Consider the following 23,740-nt stretch of genomic DNA (forward strand, 5'->3'; position numbering starts at 1 on the left):
TTTTTTTACTGTACTCGCATTTTATTTTTTCATCTAATAGAATGGTATAAGTAGGGATGTAAACGGAACGGAGAATCCCCGATAAGGATCACCATGGGACGGGGATAGGAAAAGATATCCCTACCCCGTTAATCCCTGATGAGGATCCCCAATTATTCCCGTGATAAATGATTTTTTTGGATGATTTAAGTACATTTTAATCAGGTGATTGATTGTTTTCAATTTTTAGTTTTTTGTGATTTGAAAAATTTGAGAGTGATTGTTAATATTTATTTTTTTGAAGCTAAATATCATTAATGAGCTAAAAGCCGGCAAAAGTTTAACACAGAAAGAGGAAACCCACTAGGGATAATATCAAAGTAACACTGACTAGCAAATTGAAAGGTCGCTCTAGCAAAAGCATGAGCTAAACCGTTTGCTTGTCTTCTAATAAAACGGATAGTGTAACCGTTTTGAGATGATAAAAGTGCGCGACATTGCCCAATAATGTCACCAAACTCAGAGTGATCCAAACTTCCTGAAGTAATAGCTTTAACAGTGGTCAAGGAATCAGATTCAAATAGAATTTTATTGTAACCTGCCTCCATGGTCCATTCCCCGCAGAGAATGTGGGATAGGGAATGTGGATAACGTTTTTGGAACATCTTTAAATGGGGAATGAGAATCTCCGTAAGAATAGAGATGGAGATAAGTTTGTCCTCGTTTAGTTCACGGGTATAGAGATAGAGAATTCCCGACTAGTCAGGGAACATGAGTGTTCCTTCCCGTTTATATCCCTTGAAATAAGCATGTTTATTATAAAAAAAAAAAATTTGAGCAATATATGTATGTTGTTCAATATATTTTTTAATTTTTATAAAAAAAAAGAAATATATATACTTTCTAATTATTTTATATACTTTTTTTTAGGGGTGGGCACGATTCGGTTAACCGGTCCATTAGGTAAAAAAATTAATCGAACCATTATCAACGGTTTTTTAACCATCCAAACCGAAACCGGTCCATATCAATCGGTTAACCATCAACCGATTAACCATTAATTTCGGTTAGGTTTTTCGGTTAACGGTTTTTAACCAATTCTCACTAGTTAACCAAAAATCAACGGTTAAATTTTTACCCAAACCTAAATTTTTAAACAATATTAAAATACACATAATTTCAAAAATTCAAACGAAACAAATTCATATAAAAGTTTAGAATTCAAACATAAATACCGAACTAAAAAACAATCCATCAAGTTTACATTTAAAATATAAAGAAATGTAAATAATATTTCGTCAAAGTACTTATTACAACATAAAGCAGTATAATCTATGTTATATATTTATATTAATCTATATTATAATCTATGTATTTATATTAAGCAATATAATCTATGTATTTATATTTATATTTGTCTTGCCTTTATAGTCAAATGGCCTATATATTTTTTTTAAAATTTATATTTATTAAATGGTTCGGTTAACCGTTAACCGCGGTTTTTGAACATTCTAACCCTAAACCGAAACCGATACCTATCTATTTTTTTAACCATTAAAAAAACCACCGGTTCGATTAACCATTTTTTCCGGTTCGGATTATCGGTTTGACCGATTTTTTTTTTTTTTTTTTTTGCCCACCCCTACTTTTTTTACATTTTCTCCAAAAAATGATCCAAAATGGAATGAGAAGAGATCACTCTCTTTGTCACATTGAAAATGGTTGATAACTTCATATGAGCAATGGACCCCACTGATTAGTGGCTGATCCAACGGTCCACATTCATCCGAACACGTCACCGTTCCCAAATCTCACAGATGACCGAAATCAGTCCGTCGTCTTCGTCAATCTCTCCTTTCTCAGATCTTCTCTAACTCTTTTCTCACACTCCACTCCCTTCCATCGGAACGTTATAATCTAACCCCCGGCGAATATGATTCCGCCGGAGCTACAATCAAGGCCGTTCCGGCCTTACATAGCAACCTCTGCAAGTGCTCCTTCTTTCTCCGTCTTCAACAATGGCCGCGGTTACTCCCCTGACCAAAACCCTACCTCTAAGTCTCACTTTCATTCTCCTCCTCCTTCTTCATCATCCTCATCTTCTGCTCCTTCTAGATCCCGATTTTTGCCTGCTTCTTTCGCTCACAATCCGAGAATCGCCATCGCACTCGTTCCTTGCGCTGCGTTTCTGCTTGACCTCGGTGGTGCTCCTGTTGTGACGACGCTAACCCTTGGTCTTATGGTCGCTTACATCCTTGATTCTCTTAATTTCAAACCAGGTGCATTTTTCGGAGTGTGGTTCTCTCTAATTGCCGGTCAGATCGCTTTCTTCTTCAGTTCATCTGTTATCTCCACATTTTCGCTCCCTCTAGGTCTTCTCGCTGTTTTGCTTTGTGCTTTTGCTAATTTCCTAATCGGGGTATGGGTTTCGCTTCAATTCAAGTGGATCCAGCTCGAAAACCCTGGCATCGTCGTTACCCTCGAGCGTCTCTTATTCGCCTGTGTTCCCTTCACAGCTTCCACACTCTTCACCTGGGCCACCATCTCCGCAGTTGGGATGAATAACGCTTCTTACTATCTCATGGCTTTCAATTGCGTCTTCTATTGGCTTTTTGCAATTCCTCGTGCTTCTTCCTTTAAGTCCAAACAGGAAGCCAAGTATCACGGCGGAGAGGTTCCTGAGGATAGCTTCATTCTCAGTCCTCTAGAGAGTTGTATTCATACATTGAACTTGCTTTTTTTCCCTTTGCTATTTCATATTGCATCTCACTATTCAGTGATATTTTCATCTGCTGCTTCTGTCTGTGATTTGTTTCTTCTTTTCTTTATCCCTTTCTTATTCCAACTCTATGCGTCCACTAGGGGTGCACTCTGGTGGGTTACTAAGAATGGGCATCAACTACATAGTATACGTGTTGTAAATGGTGCTGTTGCTTTGGTTGTCGTTGTGCTTTGTTTGGAGATTAGAGTTGTTTTCCATTCTTTTGGGCGATACATTCAGGTTCCTCCACCGCTGAATTATCTTCTTGTTACTCTGACTATGCTTGGAGGGGCTACTGGAGCTGGTGCTTATTCACTTGGTATGATTTCTGATGCTTTCAGCTCGTTAGCTTTCACTGCTTTGGCTGTAATTGTTAGTGCTGCAGCAGCCATCGTTGTGGGATTTCCTTTGTTGGTATGCCCTTTATTCCTTATACTTATTTGGCAGTATTTTACACTATTTCTACTTTGAGATGTTGAGCAATAGGATGTGCTTTTGTTTTCAGCTTAATTTTAAGAGAATTTACATTTCAAACTAAATGAAAAAGATCATAGGATGCACTTTGAACTAAATGAAAAAGGAGAATACTATAGGAAACTGAATGGAAGAGGAAGTCCTATTACTTCTGCATATCTTGCTATGCTCGGATGCCATGGTGAGGATTCCGGAAACATTAAGCCTTCAAATTACTTCATTCTGTTGTCTGTTCATTGCATCCCTTTTGATGTGTTTACGGATAAAAGGGTGCTTATTTTGTTAATTCCATAAGTAAAATGAGGCTCTGAAGTAAGAGATAAATTGCTGTTTCAGTTTTAAAACATAGTGAGCAGAATTGAAACATATATATATTTTTTTTTTGCCTAAAGCCCCTTCCAAGGAGGGCGAGCCTTGGCGCAACGGTAAACGTTGTTGTCGTGTGACCAAGAGGTCACGGGTTCGAGTCTTAGGAGCGGCCTCTTGCCAAATAAATTGGCAGGGGAAGGCTTGCCCCCAGTACACCCTTGTGGTGGGACCCCTCCCCGGACCCTCGCTCAGCGGGGACGCGTAGTGCGACCGGGCCGCCCAAAGCCCCTTCCAAGCTGCCTTAGTTGTGATCATATTCCTGAAGGTAGGAGTGATTTATACACTTGAAAAAAGACATTGTGGTAATGTTCTAGTCTTAGTTGCTGCGAATGCTTTCTAGAAAGTTGGGCTTCTGATTGTGAATTTAGTTGAAGCATGTAAACTGTAAAGTGTAAGCTCTTGGAAGGAACTCAACATTTAAGCTTTGAGCCTTTGAGGTAATGTGATGTGTTCTTAGGGCCTTCCACGGAAAATAGTGAGTCATGATGGAGAACGTACCCTTGCACATATTATTGGTGGTCCCTTGAATATGTCATTAAAAAGCCTTTTTCTGCCACCCCCACCCTGTGGGCTTCTGCCCGTTGAGTTTTCAAATGGAACAATGACTTTAAATTTTTTATTGAAATTGACTATGTGCCCTTTATCTGCTAATACAAACTCGAACTTACTCAACCTATGTCTGGAATTTGTAGAAATTATCATGTTGATATAATTGTTGTGTTCTGCAACGCCTTTGGCTGTATAGATGAAAAGAATGCCTACATGGTTGTTGGAGTTATTGGCTATACAATGGGGCTCAAAACTTTGCGCTTAGTTAAGCAAACTATGAATTTTTTTTTATTAATGCCATATATCTATCATGGTTGTCTGAATTAGTGCATGTTGAGATTACGATAGATAGATTATAGACCAATAAACATTACAAAGGACCACCTGCAATTAGTATATCAGCAGTCTCATTTTTAAATTTTGTGCAGTGATCTAGATTAATAGTCATTAATCAACTCTTTCTCTCTCCCCCTCTCCCTCCGCGTAATCATAGTTTTTCTAGACTTTCTTCTGTTTACTATATGTGTGTCGTAGTTGCAGTTAGTGGCCTTCCTGTTTAATCATCTTTATGGTGTCACTTTCAAGTGGGTAGTATAATTGTTGTTTGCAATATTGCAGTACGCCAAATAGAATTCAATTGAGTCCGCTGCTTACATGTTTTGTTTGTATAGATTGTATGGCTGCAACTAGGTTCTTACTGACTGGATGAAAATTCAAATGATATTTAGATTTTAAAGTTGAATAATATCCTTTATTGTGCAATCTTCTGTAGCCTTCTTGGGTGCATATTTGTTTAACATTACCATATCTTCTAATTCAATTTGCTCATAGTTTCAAGAGGAAAATAAGTCAAATTCAATTGTTTAACAGATAGTATTTAATATATCCCTTGTTTTTACAGTTCATCCCTCTGCCTTCAGTTGCTGGTTTTTATTTTGCTCGCTTTTTCACCAAGAAAAGCCTATCATCCTACTTTGCCTTTGTTGTCCTTGGGAGTTTGATAGTGACATGGTTCGTGCTTCATAATTTCTGGGATTTAAATATTTGGTTGGCAGGCATGTCCCTCAAGTCATTCTGTAAACTCATAGTTGCAAGTGTCATCATAGCCATGACTGTTCCTGGTTTAGCTCTTCTTCCATCAAAACTTCATTTTTTGGTTGAGCTTGGGTTGATCAGCCATGCATTGTTGTTATGCCATATTGAGAATCGATTTTTTAATTACTCCGGCATATACTTCTATGGACTGGAAGATGATGTGATGTATCCAAGCTATATGGTTATTCTGACAACTTTTCTTGGTTTGGCTCTGGTGAGAAGACTTACTGTGGACAATCGAATTGGAACCAAGGCAGTTTGGATTTTGGCATGTTTGTATTCTTCAAAGTTGTCCATGCTGTTTCTTTCATCAAAATCTGTTGTATGGGTATCGGCTATACTGTTACTGGCCATTTCTCCTCCGTTACTTCTATACAAGTTCGTATTCCTGAAATGATAATAATTTTCTCAATTAAGTCTGTGTGTGCCCGTGTAATGTTCTCTTTTTGGATTATGCAGGGATAAGTCACGGACAGGCTCAAAGATGAAGCCGTGGCAGGGGTATACACATGCTACAGTGGTTGCATTATCTGTTTGGTTTTGCCGTGAAACAATCTTTGAAGCTCTTCAGTGGTGGAATGGAAGGCCTCCTACTGATGGTTTACTTTTGGGCTTCTGCATTGTATTGACTGGATTTGCTTGTCTACCAATTGTTGCTCTGCACTTCTCTCATGTCTTGGTAAGCATGTCATCTAATTTTGTTTGTCCTTTTATTCCCGTGGAATGCACTTTTATTTTGTTTACTGATTATTAGTTGGAGGAAGGCACTAAGAATTACGTCATTGAATAAGTGATGAAGGGTTTTCTTGTGTTGACTAACTGCATTTGATGGATAAATAAATTTCTCTAAACAAAAGTGTTTTATCTGTTGACAAGCCATTTCGAATTCATCCGAAATTTATATTTTGATTTGACTGACTAGATTCTCCTCTCTTTTTGTAGTCTGCAAAGAGATGTCTTGTGCTAGTTGTGGCTACAGGTGTATTGTTTATTCTAATGCAGCCACCGATTCCGTTGGCATGGACTTACCATTCTGACATAATCAAAGCAGCTCGCCAATCTTCTGATGACATCTCAATATATGGTTTTCTGGCATCAAAACCTACCTGGCCATCTTGGTTACTTATTGCGGCAATTCTGCTCACACTAGCTGCTGTGACATCTATCATACCTATAAAATACATTGTGGAGCTAAGAACATTTTACTCGATAGCTATCGGAGTTGCTCTTGGAGTATATATATCTGCTGAGTACTTCCTACAAGCTGCGGTTCTGCATGCGCTCATTGTTGTAACCATGGTCTGCACTTCCGTGTTAGTTGTCTTTACCCATTTTCCATCTGCTTCGAGCACAAAGTTACTACCATGGGTATTTGCGCTACTCGTAGCTCTCTTTCCCGTGACTTATCTGTTGGAAGGTCAAGTGAGAATCAAAAGCATCCTTGAAGACGGAGTTGCAGATATGGGAGAAGAAGATAGGAAGCTCACAACTCTGCTAGCCGTTGAGGGTGCAAGGACATCTCTTCTCGGTTTATACGCAGCAATCTTTATGCTCATAGCATTGGAGATAAAGTTCGAACTTGCCTCACTTATGCGGGAAAAGGCGGTTGAAAGGGGCGGAATTAGGCACAGTCATTCTAGTGAAGGCAATCCAACAAGCTTTGCTCCACGGATGAGGTTCATGCAGCAACGCAGATCCTCCACTGTGCCAACTTTCACAATTAAGAGAATGGCTGCAGAGGGAGCCTGGATGCCTGCAGTGGGTAACGTTGCAACTATAATGTGCTTCGCCATATGCCTTATCTTGAACGTGAATCTAACCGGGGGTTCAAACCAAGCAATATTCTTCCTTGCTCCCATTCTACTCCTCCTGAACCAGGACTCCGATTTCGTTGCTGGTTTTGGCGACAAACAGAGGTATTTCCCTGTCGCAGTTGCTATATCCGCCTACTTAGTGATTACTTCCTTGTACAACATCTGGGAAGAGGTATGGCACGGGAATACCGGTTGGGGTATAGAAGTCGGAGGTCCCGATTGGTTCTTTGCAGTCAAGAATTTAGCCCTTCTAATTCTCACATTCCCAAGCCATATCCTTTTCAACAGATTTGTATGGAGTTACACGAAGCAGGCGGATTCAAAGCCGCTGATCACACTGCCTCTGAATCTTCCGTCGATCATAATATCGGATGTGATTAAGATAAAGATATTGGGGATGTTGGGAATTATTTATGCCATAGCCCAGACTATAATCTCTAGACAGCAATATATTTCGGGAATGAAGTATATTTAGACAGATACAAAAGTGTACAATATGTTCTGGAAATTTTCAAAGTGAGGTGTTGCAAATTCAGGTTCAACTTGCTCTTAATTTCCTTGTCATTTCTAGGTCTTAAAATTTACCTGATTATTTCTCACTTCTTATAGTAGTAGAATTTTTTAGAATTGTAGCATAATGAATTACGATTTTGTTAAACTTCTTGCTAGATTTCGGGTCCGTTTGTTGTTGTTGGTAGCAAGTAGATATAGGTTGATTTTTGGCTTAATACATCTATCGTTGCCCCCATGTATTTGGTCTAAATTTTCAATTGTTCCCTCGAACTTTCAAAAGTTCCAAATAACTCCATATTCTTATCCAACCATATTCAAGCAGCATTTATTCTTGTCCAATTGCATTCAATAACTCCTTATTCTTGTTTAATTGCATTGAGTAATTCTAAGATTTCAACTGTCACTTGAACTTTCAAAAGTTCTTAATTATTTGTATATTAGACATTTTCGTTTTGACACGTGGTGAGCACATTGACATTTGGTGGACCGTGTTTTCCATTTTCGGCATTTATCAAATTTTATTGGGAAATATGAGGTTATTGTAATTGAACAATTTTCGGCATTTATCAAATTTTATTGGGAAATATGAGGTTATTGTAATTGAACAAGAATATGAGTTATTTAAAACTTTTTGAACACTTGAAGCTTGTAGATGTATTAGACTTTGATTTTCTTCTAAAATAAACATAAACATTTGTTTTTCGGGAAAATTACAAAATTGGGTTAAATGGGAGATTCATTTATATTTTTAATCCATTTACTTAACATACTACATATCTAGGCTATGTTTGTGTGACTTTTCCAAAGTACCCTCAATATGTTTGTAATTTTATGGCGCGATTGTCTCTTTCCCGTCTGACTTTGCAGATTTTCACGATATGCGAAGTCTGCGAAGCTAATGTTTGGTTTAGTTGATGATTTTAATTTGCATATGCGAAATCTGGACGTGTTTTTAACAAAATTCGCGAAATGGTATATAACAAAAAAGGCCAAACGACAAGGGATTCTAACATTAAAATCATAATATTATCAAAATTTAAAACAAGATTGCCATAATAAACTCCTAACAAATTATTTCAAAGTGAACGTGACGAATCTGGACGGAAATTTCTCATTGTAGGTCTGGATGAGAAATGGAAGTCCAGACCTTTTGGGATGGATGTCTTCTATGGTACACAACAAGATTGCCACAATAAAGTCATAACAAACCATTTTAAAGTGAATGTGACAAATCTTGATGAGAATTTCTCCCCGTATAAGAAGGAAAGTCATCCCACCTGCATCTAAGGACACCGCCTTCTTGCGGATGTTATGTATTCAACCACCTTCAGAAAAATTTAATCGTGTTAGACGGAAAAAAAGAAGATTTGGCTTCGCGAAATGAGGATTCGCGAAGTATGCAAATATAAATGTGCAAGGAAGAGAATGATTTTACTTCGCGAAACGATGATTTTGCAAAGTCTGCGAGGAGAAATGTGACGCTCTGATTTCGCGAAAACGGATTACGCGAATTCTGCGAGGGAAAAATCATGAACTTTACCCTCGCAGACTTCGCGTAATCATCGTTTTGCGAAATTAAATCAACACCTTTCAGACTCTTTCTCCTCGCAGACATTTGCGAAAACGGCATACGCTAAGTGAATTTCTGGAGAAAAAAACCTGCAGAGAAAACAATATATACTTACATTTTTCAACAAAACCATATGATAAATTGGAAAAAACGATGAAAATAACGTAGAATAGCAATTTCTTCGATCCGTGCAAGAAGAAAGAAACCAAGAGACGGGCAGAAACAAAAATATGAAGAACAATATATACTTACATTTTTCAACAAAACCATATGATAAACTGGGAAAAACGATAAAAATAACGTAGAATAGCAATTTCTTCGATCCGTGCAAGAAGAAAGAAACCAAGAGACGAGTAGAAACAGAAATATGAAGAACTATGACTTCGTTTTCTAGCAATATGAAGATGAAGAATCAAGAGATGAAAAGAGGAAGAAGAGAAAGACATGATGATGTGGAGAAATTGTGCAAATTTCGCAAAATATAAAGGAAGAGAGGAAGATCAAAGGTCTGGGAGAGTAACCGTTCGAGTAAGGAAGAGAAGGGGGAAAATGAAAGGGTAAGGGTATTTTGGAAAGTCACACAAATATAGTCTAGATATGTATTATGTTGAGTAAGTGGGTTAAAAATGTAAATGAGTCTTCTATTTAACCCAATTTTATAATTTTCCTGTGTTTTTCAATTTTATCCAATTTTACCCAATTTTAGCAAGCACTTTTTAAATGGTGTAATTTTATTTCTAACGTTGCTAAACAATATCAATTTTATCCATACCAAAAATAGAAACAGTCTGGTTTATTGTTATTGGACTCGTTATTTAATGATCACATCAGACCTTTCAAATATCAGCTATTATATTACTAACACGGTTACAACAATATGTTGAAATGTCAATATTTAAGGCCTTGTTTGGATGATGGTATTTAATTTTATATATAATTATATTATTAAACAATCACTTATCTTCTATCCAAACACAATAAGTTATTTTATACCTTACTTTAATTACATTCTATCCAAAAAAGGTCTAAGTCTTTACCATATTATTTAAACATAACTGGTTTATTTTATTGACAAACTTGTTTAAAATATATAGGCCCTGTTTGAGAATTAGCTGTTAGCGGTTAGCTGTTAGCTGATTACATTAGTTGTTAGATGTTAGCTGATTACATTAGTTGATTTGACTAGCCGATTTAATTAGATGTTTGTGTAGACCTGTTTGGTAAAAATTAGCTGATTGATAATAGCGGTTTGTGCAAAAAGACGAATAAGGGCATTAATTTTGGCGCAGGAGAATAGGGAGGCTATCTATTAGGGTTAAAGAAGTCCATTAATTTTAATATTGCAAAACGCTAATTGAAAAAGCTCCTTTTAAGAGCTTTTTCTAAATTAGCGTTTTCATCCCAAAACTCTCTCCACCAAACACTTCAATTAGCGGTTTCAGTGGTCAAACTTCTAAAGTTGGTCAAAACCGATCTTTTATCTCAAAACGCTCTTTACCAAACAGGACCAATATGACGGTCGAAACATTCAAATTTTTTTATCACATAAGTGTAAAATTGATCTTACTTGTTAACGCGATGCCATAAAATTATATCATTCGGTACGTTAATAATAAATCTGCAAATCCTGAAAACGTTAAGGCCCAATTTTAAACTTATCCCCAAATAAAATAAAAGAAGTGCCCAAAAAACCCCAAACAAAGAATGGCCACAGTCTCCACCACAAGCACAATCTCTATCTTCTTCTTCATCTTCATCCTTGCGCCGCCTATCTCACCGGCAAAATCAGAACCGAGTCCAGCTCCATGGCCGCATCAATTTCACGCAATTCTATTTATGAATCACAGCGGAATTCTCCAGAAGATCGATCTATGGTACGATTGGATTAACGGAAGAAACTTCAACATCATCCAACATCAGTTAGGGAATATTCTTTACGATCTCGAATGGAACAACGGAACTTCGTTTTTCTACACATTGGACGCCGATCAGGAGTGTTCGTCGGCGCAATTGGAAGTTGGAATTCTCCGGCCTAATTGGCTCGACGGAGCTAAGTATTTAGGTCAACGGAAAATGGATGGGTTTGTTTGTAATGTTTGGGAGAAGGTTGATTTTATTTGGTACTATGAAGATGTTGCGACTCGGCGACCTGTTCATTGGGTCTTCTATACTGGTAATTTTTCTCCTTTTCTTTTTTTGAATTTAATAATTGAAATGGAAATGGAAAAATAGCAATGAAAATAATTATAAATAAAGTTAATTTCAAATAAAACTTTGGGTCACAGGTTCTTATAAATCAACACTTTTGGTTTTCTTTGATACGGTTGGTAAAATTTTAGGTTGACTTTGCTAATGACTTATGAAAATTTTTAAAAATGAAAATTGTTTAGTACTTGTTTTATTCAATTATATAAATTATTTTAAGTTATTTTAGATAAATTAAAAAATACAATTAATATTAAATAAAATTCATGAATTTATATTGGTTAACTAAAAAAATTTTTGTCTTCAAATGTTAAAAAACACACAGATCAATACAAAAATTTAATGTTTTGATAAAAAAAAATTAAACTAAAAAGTTATTAGAAAACTAGAATGACTTGCTAGATTGACTTATAAAAAGACAGTCTTAATCACATGCACTTTAATGAGCATGTAGAATTTGCTCATTTACCGTTAGATCTAGATTTATTAGAATTCTAAGGTTGAGATTCAAAATATCCTGAGACTTGGATTTAATACGCCTATATCTAACGGTGAATGAGTAAATTCACTTACTCATTAAGGTGTATGTGAAAATTCCTGTATAAAAAGGAATGAAGTGAGTACCATATTTATTATAGAACTACACTTTTTATTTTTCAAAATCATCATTTGTAGACATTAACTTTATTTTTCATAAAAAAAACAATACTTAAATTACCTCAAACCTAAAAAGTTAATGAATTAAAGTTGCTTAAAATTCTAACTTTTTAGGTTTAAGGTCATTTAGGTCTTGTTTTTTTTAGACATTACACTCATTTGGGTCTCCAAACTAAAGCTTCAAAATCATCAATTAAGTCCTTGAACTAAGTAAGAATCATCAATTAAGTTCTCATCATAATCTAAAATCATAAACTGTGACTATTTGATATAGACTGTAATAATCTTTGTGTTGGTTCAAAATGAGTTTAGAGAAGAGAGTCTAAAATTATTCAACCGAATGATTTTCGATGAAGCCTCAATTGAAGATTTTTTGTTTAGAATGAGAACTCAATTGATGATTTTTTTTGTTAGTTTAGGGACTTGATTGATGATTTTGATAGTTTAAGGTCCTAATTGACTTTGAAGCCTTAGTTTATAGATCCAAATGGGTATTATGCCTTTTTTTTTATGAGAGAGAATGTTAAGATTTAGAGAGAGAAAACTCCAAAAGTGATTTAAGAGTCAATAAGATATATCATCTCCAATAATGCCATTTATATTCACTCATTATTTATTATTTTATTATTAAAATTATTATTTATTGTTACATTATCAATAGTGTAAGGAGAGAGACTCATCAATAATAAATTATTTATAAAAAATGAAGTTAGAAGCCACTAGGAGGTGGAGAGAGGTTCTCTATTAATAGAGAGGATGAGAGGCTCTTAGTGATTTGAGGAGCCACTAAGAGGCTGTTGGAGCTGATTTTTTTATCCTCCCTCCTCAAATTTTAATTTAAGAACCAATTTAAGAGGATGTTGGAGATTTTCTAAGTTAATAAAAAAAATTTGTTTAAAATGTTTAATGTGTTACTAATACAGTTAAAAATAACCAACAAAAAAAATTGTTTCAAATTTTTTTTTTTGAAAAATTCAATATGATAGTCAAATAACTTCAAAAAAGTTCATTCAAATTTTCCATTAGATGCGAGTAAAATTGATTTCAGTTGAAAACGTTAAAGATAAATTTGTACTGTTTCATATGTTAGAGACAAATATGCACTTTAATTAGCTAGAATTATAGTAGAAATTGGAATTCAACTCCGTATGCCAGCGGAAATGATTTCTCAATTCGATTAAGTTTGCCTACGGCAACAGTTTCCTAAACTAGAAACGTGTATTCTATTTTCAATATTTATGGAAATGTGTTCGGAATCAAAATGTAATGATTTCTGCGAGTTTCTGTTTCCGTTTCCATTTCTATTTCTGCAATGGATATGAAACACGAAAATATTACTAAAGAAGAGTTTCCGTGCACATTGTTTATTGAATTAGTATTGATTTGAATTGCAGGGAGGGAAGCTCATGTGATGACTTTTGAAGTTGGAGCTGTTTTTGAGGATTCTAAATGGCAAGCTCCTATCTACTGTTTCCAAAACCAAACCCATTTCAATTTGCCCCTTTTTACAGGTTCTCCATTTTCACCGACACGAAAATCGCTAGTTAGCAACCGGAAATTTCGTCGCTAATCGGCCAACTATTGTCACATTGTTTCTGATTTTAACGTTTTAATAAACACTAAACTGAAATTTTTGATTTGGAATATATGTATGTGTGAGTAGAGTCGTTCAAAAATCAAACCAGATCGAAATAACTTATTGAAATGATAAAATTCTGTTTTTCGGTTTATTTGGTTCGGTTTTGATTATAATTTATATAATAATTGGGTAATTTCAATTTGTTCGGGTTTTGTGTCAAAATTATTGAATTAACCGAACCGATTGAAATAGACTCTAATTAAATTTATAATTAACCATATGATTAATAGCCTTTTAGTTTATAATTTTTCAATTAGTCAATATTGTCATAAAAAAAAACTTTTCAATTTCTAAATTTCACATAAATAGAAATAAGGATAATGTGCAAAAATACCATAACATTTACAGTCAGTAGCAATTTTATCCCTAAAGTTGGCAAGTTTGGTCAATTATAAAACACATATATTTTGTTTCTTATTCTGCACCAGTTGCATATCAGTTTGTTCTAAAAAAATATATTTTATATTTTATGTAATTTAATAATAGAATTGGAGATTAGTATTTATAACTTCACGAAATATTTTGAATTTTTTTAGTCCAACTCACAGTATATTTTTAATTTTATTTTTATTTTTTTCACGTCTAATCATATGTTTATGATTTGCTACTAATGAGTGATAAAATGACTCACATGTTAAGTGTAGATGACAAGATTTATGATCAAGAAGACAGTTTGATGAATTATTTCTCAAATTAACCCAACTTGACAATGTTAGGGGTAAATTTTTTATCATTTTAGACACTAGAGATAAAATTGCTCTTGGTTGTAAACGTTAGAGGTATTACACCTTACCCCTAGAAATAACGTTTGAAAATTATTCAAATCACTATAAATTCTATAATAATTAACGTAATTGATGAAACGATTTATATAACTTTTTAGTTTTTAATTAAAATTAAATTAATTAAACTTTTTTATCCATATGTTATTACTAATTAATTAAAAATTTTAGTTTTTGAAACTAATGAACCGAACTGAACTTTTTTGGTCGTTTTTTGGTTTGTTATTATTATTCAGTCGGATTTGGTCTCTATTTTATTGATTATTCGGTTTTTGGTTATTTTTGTTCGATTTTAAGACCGAATCGACCGTTGAACACCTCTATGTATAAGTTTTAGGTGATAATTGAGTGTTATGTGATTTAAGAGTGCGTTAGAGACTTGAATAAATGATTAGATTTTATATTAATTTGCCGATTAGTAGTAATTTATGTGGTTCTCTTGTTCGTGAATGCAGGAAAAAAAAAATTCAATCGAACTACCTAAATCTTTTATTTTTAGACTTAAAGCACTATGATCCATGATTTATATAAAATGTTGGTCTTTAACGTATTATTTATTATTATTTTTATATATTTTTCCGACATTATTTGGTAATTTTCACTCTATCTATTAAAATTGGTGAAATATCAATTAATGTAGATGACAAATTTAACAAATCTGTTAAATTTTTATAGATCGGGTTTCTATTGGTAAGTTAAGATTTTAATAGAATTGATAACTTACTATCCATATTAGTTGAGATTTCATTAATTTTGATAGGTTATAAGGTAGATATTACTAAATAATGCGCGAGGGTGCAAAAATCAACATTCTAGATAGGTCAGTACACAAATATTAGCAAATATTCCATTTGTTTCATTTTAATTGTCTTTTAAGGTTTCTACATAAATATTAAGAAATCTATTAATTAGCCTAAAAAGTAGTTAAATATTATCTTATTATCCTCTTGCAATTAATGCTTAAATTTCTCTACAAATTTCTTTCCTCTTATTATATGAGGACAAAGTTGGAAAAACACATTTAATACTCATTGAAAAGTGTAAAACGTCAAATAATTTGAAACAAAATTTTTTCTCAAAACGACAATTATTATGAAACAGAGGGAGTAATAGATTAAGAGGCAAATACCAACATTTTGGATGGAAAATTCATAACACCTTCAATTATGTTTCATCCGTTTTAAAATAAATAACTTTCTATAGAATGAATAGTTGTTACATAATATATAACCTTTTAATTTAATCAGTACATAATAATTGATTTTTACTTGTAAAAAACAATAGAGAGATTGGAAATTGTTTTCTCTTTTATCACTGATTAGCTACAAATATTCACACAAAAAGTAAAAAGCTAAACAATAAAAGCTAATAAATTTATACATATTGACTATTGACTATGACTATTTACATCTATTCACACTGTAGCACTTCCTCTCGAGCTGAAACATAGATATCTATCATGTCGAGTTTGTTATAGATATAATTTACCCGAACCCATTTAAGGTTTTAATGAAGATATGTTCAAGTTGCTCATTAACTCCGATATAGGTTGTAAAAATAATGTTCTTTTCTAGCTTCTCATGAACAAAATAAATCATGGGAAACTCGTCCTAAAAAATATAAAAATACAAATCTGATTAATCCCCGACCAACCTATGATTAATCCTTGAGGGTCTTTTCTGCCCGACTAACGCCTAACTTCTTTTACAACCTTGCTCTCAAGGCAGATAATAAATCCTGGAAAACTCGATCTAGAAACTAAAAAACTGCCCAAGAGCATAAAATACATTCTAGGAACAAACAAGAAAAAAAAAACTATTTGACTAAACTTCCTAAACCATATTCGATGACTTTGTTTCAAAGCAAGAGAAAGACGTTAATTTCTTAACCTTCCTTCTGAATTTCATAATAACCCTACCATCATAATTCTAGTTTGCTGGTAACACTACTCACGATGACAAATGGAAACTCAATTATCTATTGTGGATAGGGTTCTATTTCCCTATCGCATGTAGCCTCAAAGTTTATGACTATAAAATACTGAAAATCTTGAAGGTGGAACTCATAGGTATCCATGAGAATATATATTGAATGGGGGCATTTTGCATACTGAAATCGAGAATCAACTAGAAATGGATAAACATAGTTCTCAAAGCAATTCATTTGGCACTGCTACACCTTTTAAGAATCTAGATAAAAAGTTGACCACGAGCCAAAATCATGATGGCATGATTTTGGCTCATGTTCAACTTTTTATCTAGATTCCCAAAAGGTGCACCAGTGCCAAATGAATTGTTGTGAGAGCCATGTTTATCCCTTCTGAGTTCATTCTCGGTTTCAGTATGCAAATGCCTCATTTAATATATATTCCCATGGATACCCATGAGTTCCAACTTCAAGATTTTTAGTATTTTATAGTCATGGACTTTGAGACTACGTGCAATAGGGAAATAAATCCTTATCCACAGTAGATAATTGAGTTTCCATTTGTCATCATGAGTAGTGTTACTAGCCAACTAGAAGCATGTTTCCAAACATATGTGAGGCCAACTTGCAATCAACTACTTTCTAATTTCTATAAGAATCTGATTAGTATCCATAGGTGTTACTCTTAGTGAGGCATGACAAATGGCTTGAAAGAAGGACATAAAAAAAAGCACAAACTTTACCATACTCTCCCCCTGAGCAACAAACATGTTGTTGCACGAATTGAGAAAATAACAAAGTTACCGAACACACAAAATATAAGATTAGTCACAAACGAGGTCCCTCTTTTAAGACGTTCGCGACACTATTTATAGATGTGCAAGCAGACTAGTAGTCGGTCTCCTTTAGGATAAAATAGCCTAATCAATAAGTGTAGGTACAATTCTGATTTTCACGAATAAGACTTACTGAATGGAATAACTACAATCCAATTTCAATTCACTATTCAATTTTGAAAAGGAATGGACTGAGAAGAAAATCAGAGGAAGAATAAATGTTTTTTTGCTTCTACAAATTCAAGTACATACAATTTTTTATGTGAAGATATATATAGAGAAAAATCACGGAGGTTGAATAAAACGTCTAAGATATTAATTAGAGAGAGAGTTATATATAGAAAAGTTATAATCAATTGAAGACTTTTTCAAATATTTTAAAAAAACTGATTAAAACCAATTAATGAGGGAGTTACGTAATAATTAGTAGGGGAGTTACAAATGAGACTTTTTGTAACTCTTTCCATATCCATTGAGGGACACATTGCACTAAAAACACATAACCTATTTTTACAAATTTATAATATTAGGTCAAGCCTAACAATCCCCCACTTGAATTTTTAAAAATGTTTTATTGCGTATTCATTCAAAAATGTAATTAAAACCGAACATAAACAAATGTATCTTTTGATTTGAACTCTTGCATAGTGAATATAATTCAAATTATACTAGAGTGACTAATAGTCTTGACTCTATCTTTAACATTGTATCACGCCAAACCTTTTCAGAGTGTAGTTCAAGGAGCTCATGTGTTTATGGCTATGCATGTCTATCCCGATATAGTGAATGCTCTAGAGTTTTTTCCTAGACTCGTAAGAAGTGGCCCCGCTTCCACATTCACATAGGCGAGTCTAACAGAAGTACTCCTATAGCTAGGTACTTCAATCCAAATGGAGCATAGAACTAATTGAGAGTTTCTATTATCTCAATCTAATCTCGCTTCAGGAGTTCATGCTTTAATATGCATGTTCTGACTCTTATTACATCATAAGTTGTTGTTACCCATTGAACCTATTTCTTGGGATCTTCAGTCTATAGGTTAGGTTAACATTATATGTAACTCATCTCTATAAGGGCATAAGTCTTATACTTTTTGAAGTACTTCGAATTTCTCTCTAGCTAATCCTTTCGTTAAAGGATCAACTAAATTCTCTCCAGAGCATACATGATCCACTCTAACAGCTCCTTTAGACAGGAACTCTCTAATAGTGTTGTGATTACGACATATTTGTCGTTTCTTACCATTATAGTAACGGTTTTGAATCTTAGCAACAGTCGTGGTACTATCATAGTGGGTCAATACAGTTGGAATCAGTTTTTTCCCATAAAGGAATCTCATCTAACAAACCTCTCAACCAACCTGCTTTAAGACCAAAAAAAGAATAAAAGAAGCAAGTATAGCTAATAGGTATAAATCTGATGGAAAAAGAAGTTCGAGAAGGTATATAGATTTCAAACCCACAAGAAAAAGTAATTCTGAAGCTAAAGACGAAGACTAAAACATAAAAAGGAGGGTGAACAAATACACACTTCCTTCTTAGTCCTCTAAGTAGGCCTTATTAGAAAGTTAGAACGGAGAAGGTGCCAAAGACGGTGACAAAAGAGAGCTGAGAAGAAGAAATAGCAAAATAGAAGAAAATGTAGAGAGAAGGTGGAGTCACCGTCTCCGACACCTTCTTCGTTTTAGCTTTCTCATTCTAATTTATAAGGGAAAAAATAGTTATGAACAATAACAATGAGAGCGACAGGGATGTCGAATATGAAAAAAAAGGAAAGTACAAATATAAGTTTTATGTTTAATCCGATTTGTAAAAACAGTTTTAGTTTAAAAGTTTTCAAATAGAAGTTTGTAGTTAAAAGATTTGTGAGTCAAATTTTCGTCAAACAATACTCACGGTTTAGTTAATTTACAAAGTATGACCTTATATGCGAGTTAATTTGTAAATTCAGTCGTTTTAAGTGCTCCAAATCGCATCATTTTTGGGTAAATAGTCACGACAAATTTTTTTTATACAGTGTCTGAATTAATTTGCAAATTGCAAACTGCACAAAGAGCAGACTCGTTCTTGCATATTTTAAAACCACGAGATTGTCTAAATTAAACAAATCACATGGTTTATTTTTGTACATTAAAAAAAACAATGTTGGAATTTTCTGTAATTGCTTTGAGGAGTACATATTTACTCCTAACGTACAAAACGATATAATTTTACCATTAACGTTTTCAAACAATGTCAATTTTATCCCTACTTAGCAAAAAATTTAAACAAATTAGTTTACTGTAATTTGAATCGCTATTTAATTGTTAAATCAGACTTTCCTACTTGATAAAAAAAGTTGCAAACAATGACGACATATCTATTGATCATCGAAAAACATTGTAAAACTATATAAATATTAGTGATAAGGTGTCAAAATAACATCAAGATTTTTAGGAAGTGACAATTTAATCTCAACTTACAAAATTACATTATTTTAGTGTCAATTTTTGCAAAATTGTATCAATTTATCTCGTTGGAATATACTATACACTTCTTTCAAAATCATAGGCCTGAATTTGAACCTTATCTCAAATTAAAAATTAAGGAATGATAAATAATGGCTTAGTACCTCTGATGCCCCCTTTAACTTATCACATTTTGTAACTTAGCCTTTTTTATTTAGTGGTCCACCTGCTAAACATCTCAACTCAAAAATTCGCATACATTTAGTTGATTTTGTACCTATGTATATTGCATTGAGTACATGCAACAACCCGATTCAAAGTGGGTGGTGTCGGGATAGAAGACCTGAGCAATGAGCACCTCTGAGGGATGACAGTTGGAGAAGTAATGAACTGAATCCCACATCGAAAATGAAGAGAAAGTGAGCGAGACTTATTAGTAAGGTGAGAATCCAATACATGTAGATACGTTTTAAAACCGTGAGGCCCAATGTGTTGGATTCAGGCCAAAGCGGATAATATCACATGGTATTGGACTAAGATGTTGCAATTGGTATCAGAGCCGACTCCCTACGTACGTACGACATGTGATTTAGGGAAGAACCAGACAGAAGTTGTTAAACCTGTAACGACCTGGTCCGGAGTGGATGACACCGGAGGTAGAACGCTTGAGCAATGAGTGCCCCTAAGGGGATGCCAACGAAGGCAGGAATGAAGAGAAAATTACTAGGGTCTCTTAGTAAGGTGGAAATCCAATACATGTAGACGCGTTTTAAAGCCATGAGGTCTAAGGTGTTGGATTTAGCCAGAGCGGACAATATCTACATGGTATTAGACCAGAATGTTACAATACACCCTCTGCATCTATTCTAAAACAAAACAAAAAAATTCAAATATTTCATCAAATTTAAAAATATTAATATTTAATTCTATTATTTAAAAATAATGATATCTGAAATTAATACAATTTGTCACTATTTAGGATTAAAATTTCTTTTGACTGTTAATAATAAAAATAAAATTGTACCATTTTAGATGTTAAGAATAAAATTGTACCATTTTGGATGTTAGAATATTCTTTTTTCACCTTATTCATGTTTTTAATAAGGGATACCCTAAAGTTTAGGGTTAGGAGCAATTTTACCCTTAATATCTAAAATGGTGTAATTTTACATCTAATGTTGCCAGCCAAGAACAATTTTACCCCTAACATAGACAAGTTGGATAAATTTGAGAAATAATTCATGAAACTGTCTCTCGGTCATGAATCTTGTCATCAATAACACATAACAATTATGTGATTAAACGTGATAACATTGAGATATTATCCACTGGACTGAAAGGGATATTAACCAAAACGACCGCGTATTCGGACGACCAGGAAAGCCATGGCGTATCGAGCAAGCCATCAAAGTGGCAGATCACATAGATTCCTCCACACGCTATCCGTAGTCAAACCTACGGGAGACTCGCCATCATGCCTCGATCTGCCCGTCGAACGATTGATCTGATCCTCAATAAAGGCAACTAATAACCCATTAATGAGCTAACGGTCATACTTGAATAAGATCAGTAACCGCCAGTAATGAGGCATTAATGGAGACTTTCCAGTTACCGAGGGTTACGACTATACGACTATAAATAGCTTGGATTCCAAGCTATTGAGGTACACATTCACACTTTCCTAAACCCTACTTTGTCATTACAGTTTACCTTTGTCACTATATACTGACTTTGGCATCGGAGCTTCCCCCCGTCGAACCCAACGACGCCCTCCCGCAGGGAAGGAATCCGGTTGAAAGTTCATCACCAGTTATCAATTGGTGCGGTGAGCGTGGAAGTTCTAATCCAAAAAAGACTGAGTTCACAACCCAAATATGGCAAGTGGGGGGTCTAACCCCTCAACTGGTACTACAATACCACCCGTACCACCATCAATTAATCCATCTACAAACGCTGGTCGCATTGATCCCGATGCGCCAACCGTCCATGATGAAAGGGACATGTCGCCAGAATCCTTCTGGGAGATTTGCGCAAGTGCCGTAGGAAGAGAACATGGACCCATTATGGAGGGTCGACTAAGGGCCTATTTGGAGAACTAGGATGTAGGTGGAGCCACGACATGAACTATTCCTTCACTGAATCGTCGTCGCCCGCCAAGACCGACCATATCATAATGGCAGAACGCTTATATTAGACCCGGTGCTTACCGTGATTTGTCATTTTTCCTCTCTCAACCCGTGGATTCAACAGTCGTTAATCCGGAGCTTGCTAGTGATATACCAATAAACCGAAGGTTATTTTCTGATATACCAGAGGGAAGTCGCAGGAATGATCAAGCTCCCTTGAGGAACACGACAAACCCAGGAATTACTATTGGCGGACCTCGAGCTCCTCCAGTGTAAACTGGAACGTCGGCGGATTAGGGACAAAATAATGTAGTGATGGATCCACAAAAAGGCGGACGTGATGGTCACAGGCATAGGAGACGAACCATATCGCATGGGAAAGGACGATCCAAATCCCGTTCTCATCACAGACGCCGAGCTAGATCCCCCCGGCATGGAAGATTTCCCCCACCTCTAGAGCGAAGGGAGGATGAGTGCCGAGCTGGGTCACCTCACCAGGTCATGCAACACCTACCACCAAATCGGGGAGACGGTGGACGGTCTCCACCTAGGGGGCGTGGCGGCGGAGGGAGAAGGTCACCATCAGAGCCTTCATCAGAATCCATCTCCTCTTCCTCACAGCGAAGTAGGTCTCATAGTAGGAGACGCCCAAGAAGGAATCAAGGTTCTATAGCAGATCAGATCAGGGCAGAGATACGCAGATAAAACGAGGAGAATGCTAGGCACAATCTGTTCGCCAACCAAGAATCGCCCTTCACTGCGTGGATTGAAGCCGAGGAAACTGATAGGCAGTTTAAGATCCCAAACATACTAGCCTACTCTGGTGAGGATAATCCTGAAGCTCATGCAAGGAAGTACCGCATGCTGCTTGGTCTTAACTGTGCAAGTGAAGCAGTGTTGTGCCGGATGTTTATCACCACACTAAAAGGTCCAGCGTATGACTGGTTCCAATCTCTCCCCACAGGATCGATAGATAGCTGATGAGTATCCAGTAAAGTGGTACAATGTAATGATAAGTGTGTGTTGGGGCTATGGATGTGATCTTTCTAAGTGCTTTGACTCTACTAGATGCTACTACGTATGGGCAAGTGTACCCCATCGTATCAAGTGATAATCCGGTTAAGACCAGGTATCGAATCCACAGGATTTATATCTACAAGTATTAAACTACTCGGTTTAACACGTTATCTAAGCGGTGGATACTTTAGTTGGTTGGGTAACAACTATAAACTACTCCTAAACTACGGGTGAGACAATTTTCATGTGTTTCAAGCCCTCTTCGAATGATACGGGTGATGATAAGTTATAACCTATGATAAATGACATGAAACATACACGATTAATAGTTTTACTCTTGCAAAGAAGACTATTAATAGACCGAACAACTCCGTGAGGTTCTAGAGTCGTGATTTCCCCTTAAGGCAACTCTAATTCTTAGGATCAGAAACTAGGGCCCGTAAGTTCCGTGGCTCGTCAATTCCTACGATTTCCGATTTGTCAACTCCGGTGAGGCAACACCTATGTGATTCCTAATAGATTTCGGAGCTCATAAATGACCTACACAACAATCAATTATAAGTATCAAAGCAAGCAATAAACATTAATACGTATAGTGAAAACGGAATCGTGAATCATGTATTATAAATATGGAATACGAAAATACGGGATACAACTAAGCCTAGTACATAGAAAGAGTACAAACTAATTAACAAGTAAAAAGGGAAGAAGAATCGGCCCTTAATACTAGCTAACCAGACTCAAAGTCGTCTCTTAGGACTTGGAGGCGGAACTCTCGAGCTTGGTGAATGCGGATGGAGCGGAACTTCGGCGGAGTAACGGAAGGATTATACAAGCTCTCAATGTGTGAGGAACTCTAATACATGGAAAATTGAATGAATCAAATGAGTGCTAATCACTCTTATTTATACATCAAAATCGGGGGTAAAATTATAAATACACAAGTTGCATTATTTCTGCATTTCCCCAGGACACGCCCCGC

General features: G+C 35.3%; 2 protein-coding genes across 2 annotated transcripts; both read left to right on the forward strand.

Moving 5' to 3' along the window:
* The first annotated feature begins 1,704 nt into the window (after positions 1–1,704).
* On the forward strand, positions 1,705–7,849 carry LOC136207488 (uncharacterized). The gene is made up of 4 exons (XM_065998740.1): positions 1,705–3,154; positions 5,034–5,605; positions 5,687–5,906; positions 6,170–7,849. The coding sequence occupies exons 1-4, from the start codon at positions 1,913–1,915 to the stop codon at positions 7,514–7,516; spliced, it is 3,381 nt and encodes a 1,126-aa protein (XP_065854812.1). The 5' UTR covers positions 1,705–1,912; the 3' UTR covers positions 7,517–7,849.
* A 2,926-nt stretch (positions 7,850–10,775) lies between these two features.
* On the forward strand, positions 10,776–13,716 carry LOC136205173 (uncharacterized protein At4g14100-like). The gene is made up of 2 exons (XM_065995666.1): positions 10,776–11,297; positions 13,381–13,716. The coding sequence occupies exons 1-2, from the start codon at positions 10,829–10,831 to the stop codon at positions 13,554–13,556; spliced, it is 645 nt and encodes a 214-aa protein (XP_065851738.1). The 5' UTR covers positions 10,776–10,828; the 3' UTR covers positions 13,557–13,716.
* Positions 13,717–23,740: the final 10,024 nt, after the last annotated feature.

This window comes from Euphorbia lathyris, chromosome 9, assembly GCF_963576675.1.
Source record: "Euphorbia lathyris chromosome 9, ddEupLath1.1, whole genome shotgun sequence".
Taxonomy (NCBI): Eukaryota; Viridiplantae; Streptophyta; class Magnoliopsida; order Malpighiales; family Euphorbiaceae; genus Euphorbia; species Euphorbia lathyris.

What these genes read in the sequence shown, in the direction of transcription:
- LOC136205173 (XM_065995666.1), top strand. Translation starts at nt 10,829, where the DNA reads ATGGCCACAGTCTCCACCACAAGCACAATCTCTATCTTCTTCTTCATC. An exon ending in TCATTGGGTCTTCTATACTG is followed by an intron (nt 11,298 to 13,380) that starts GTAATTTTTCTC and finishes TTTGAATTGCAG; the next exon opens with GGAGGGAAGCTCATGTGATG.
- LOC136207488 (XM_065998740.1), top strand. Translation starts at nt 1,913, where the DNA reads ATGATTCCGCCGGAGCTACAATCAAGGCCGTTCCGGCCTTACATAGCA. An exon ending in TTGTGGGATTTCCTTTGTTG is followed by an intron (nt 3,155 to 5,033) that starts GTATGCCCTTTA and finishes TTGTTTTTACAG; the next exon opens with TTCATCCCTCTGCCTTCAGT. An exon ending in CCTCCGTTACTTCTATACAA is followed by an intron (nt 5,606 to 5,686) that starts GTTCGTATTCCT and finishes TGGATTATGCAG; the next exon opens with GGATAAGTCACGGACAGGCT.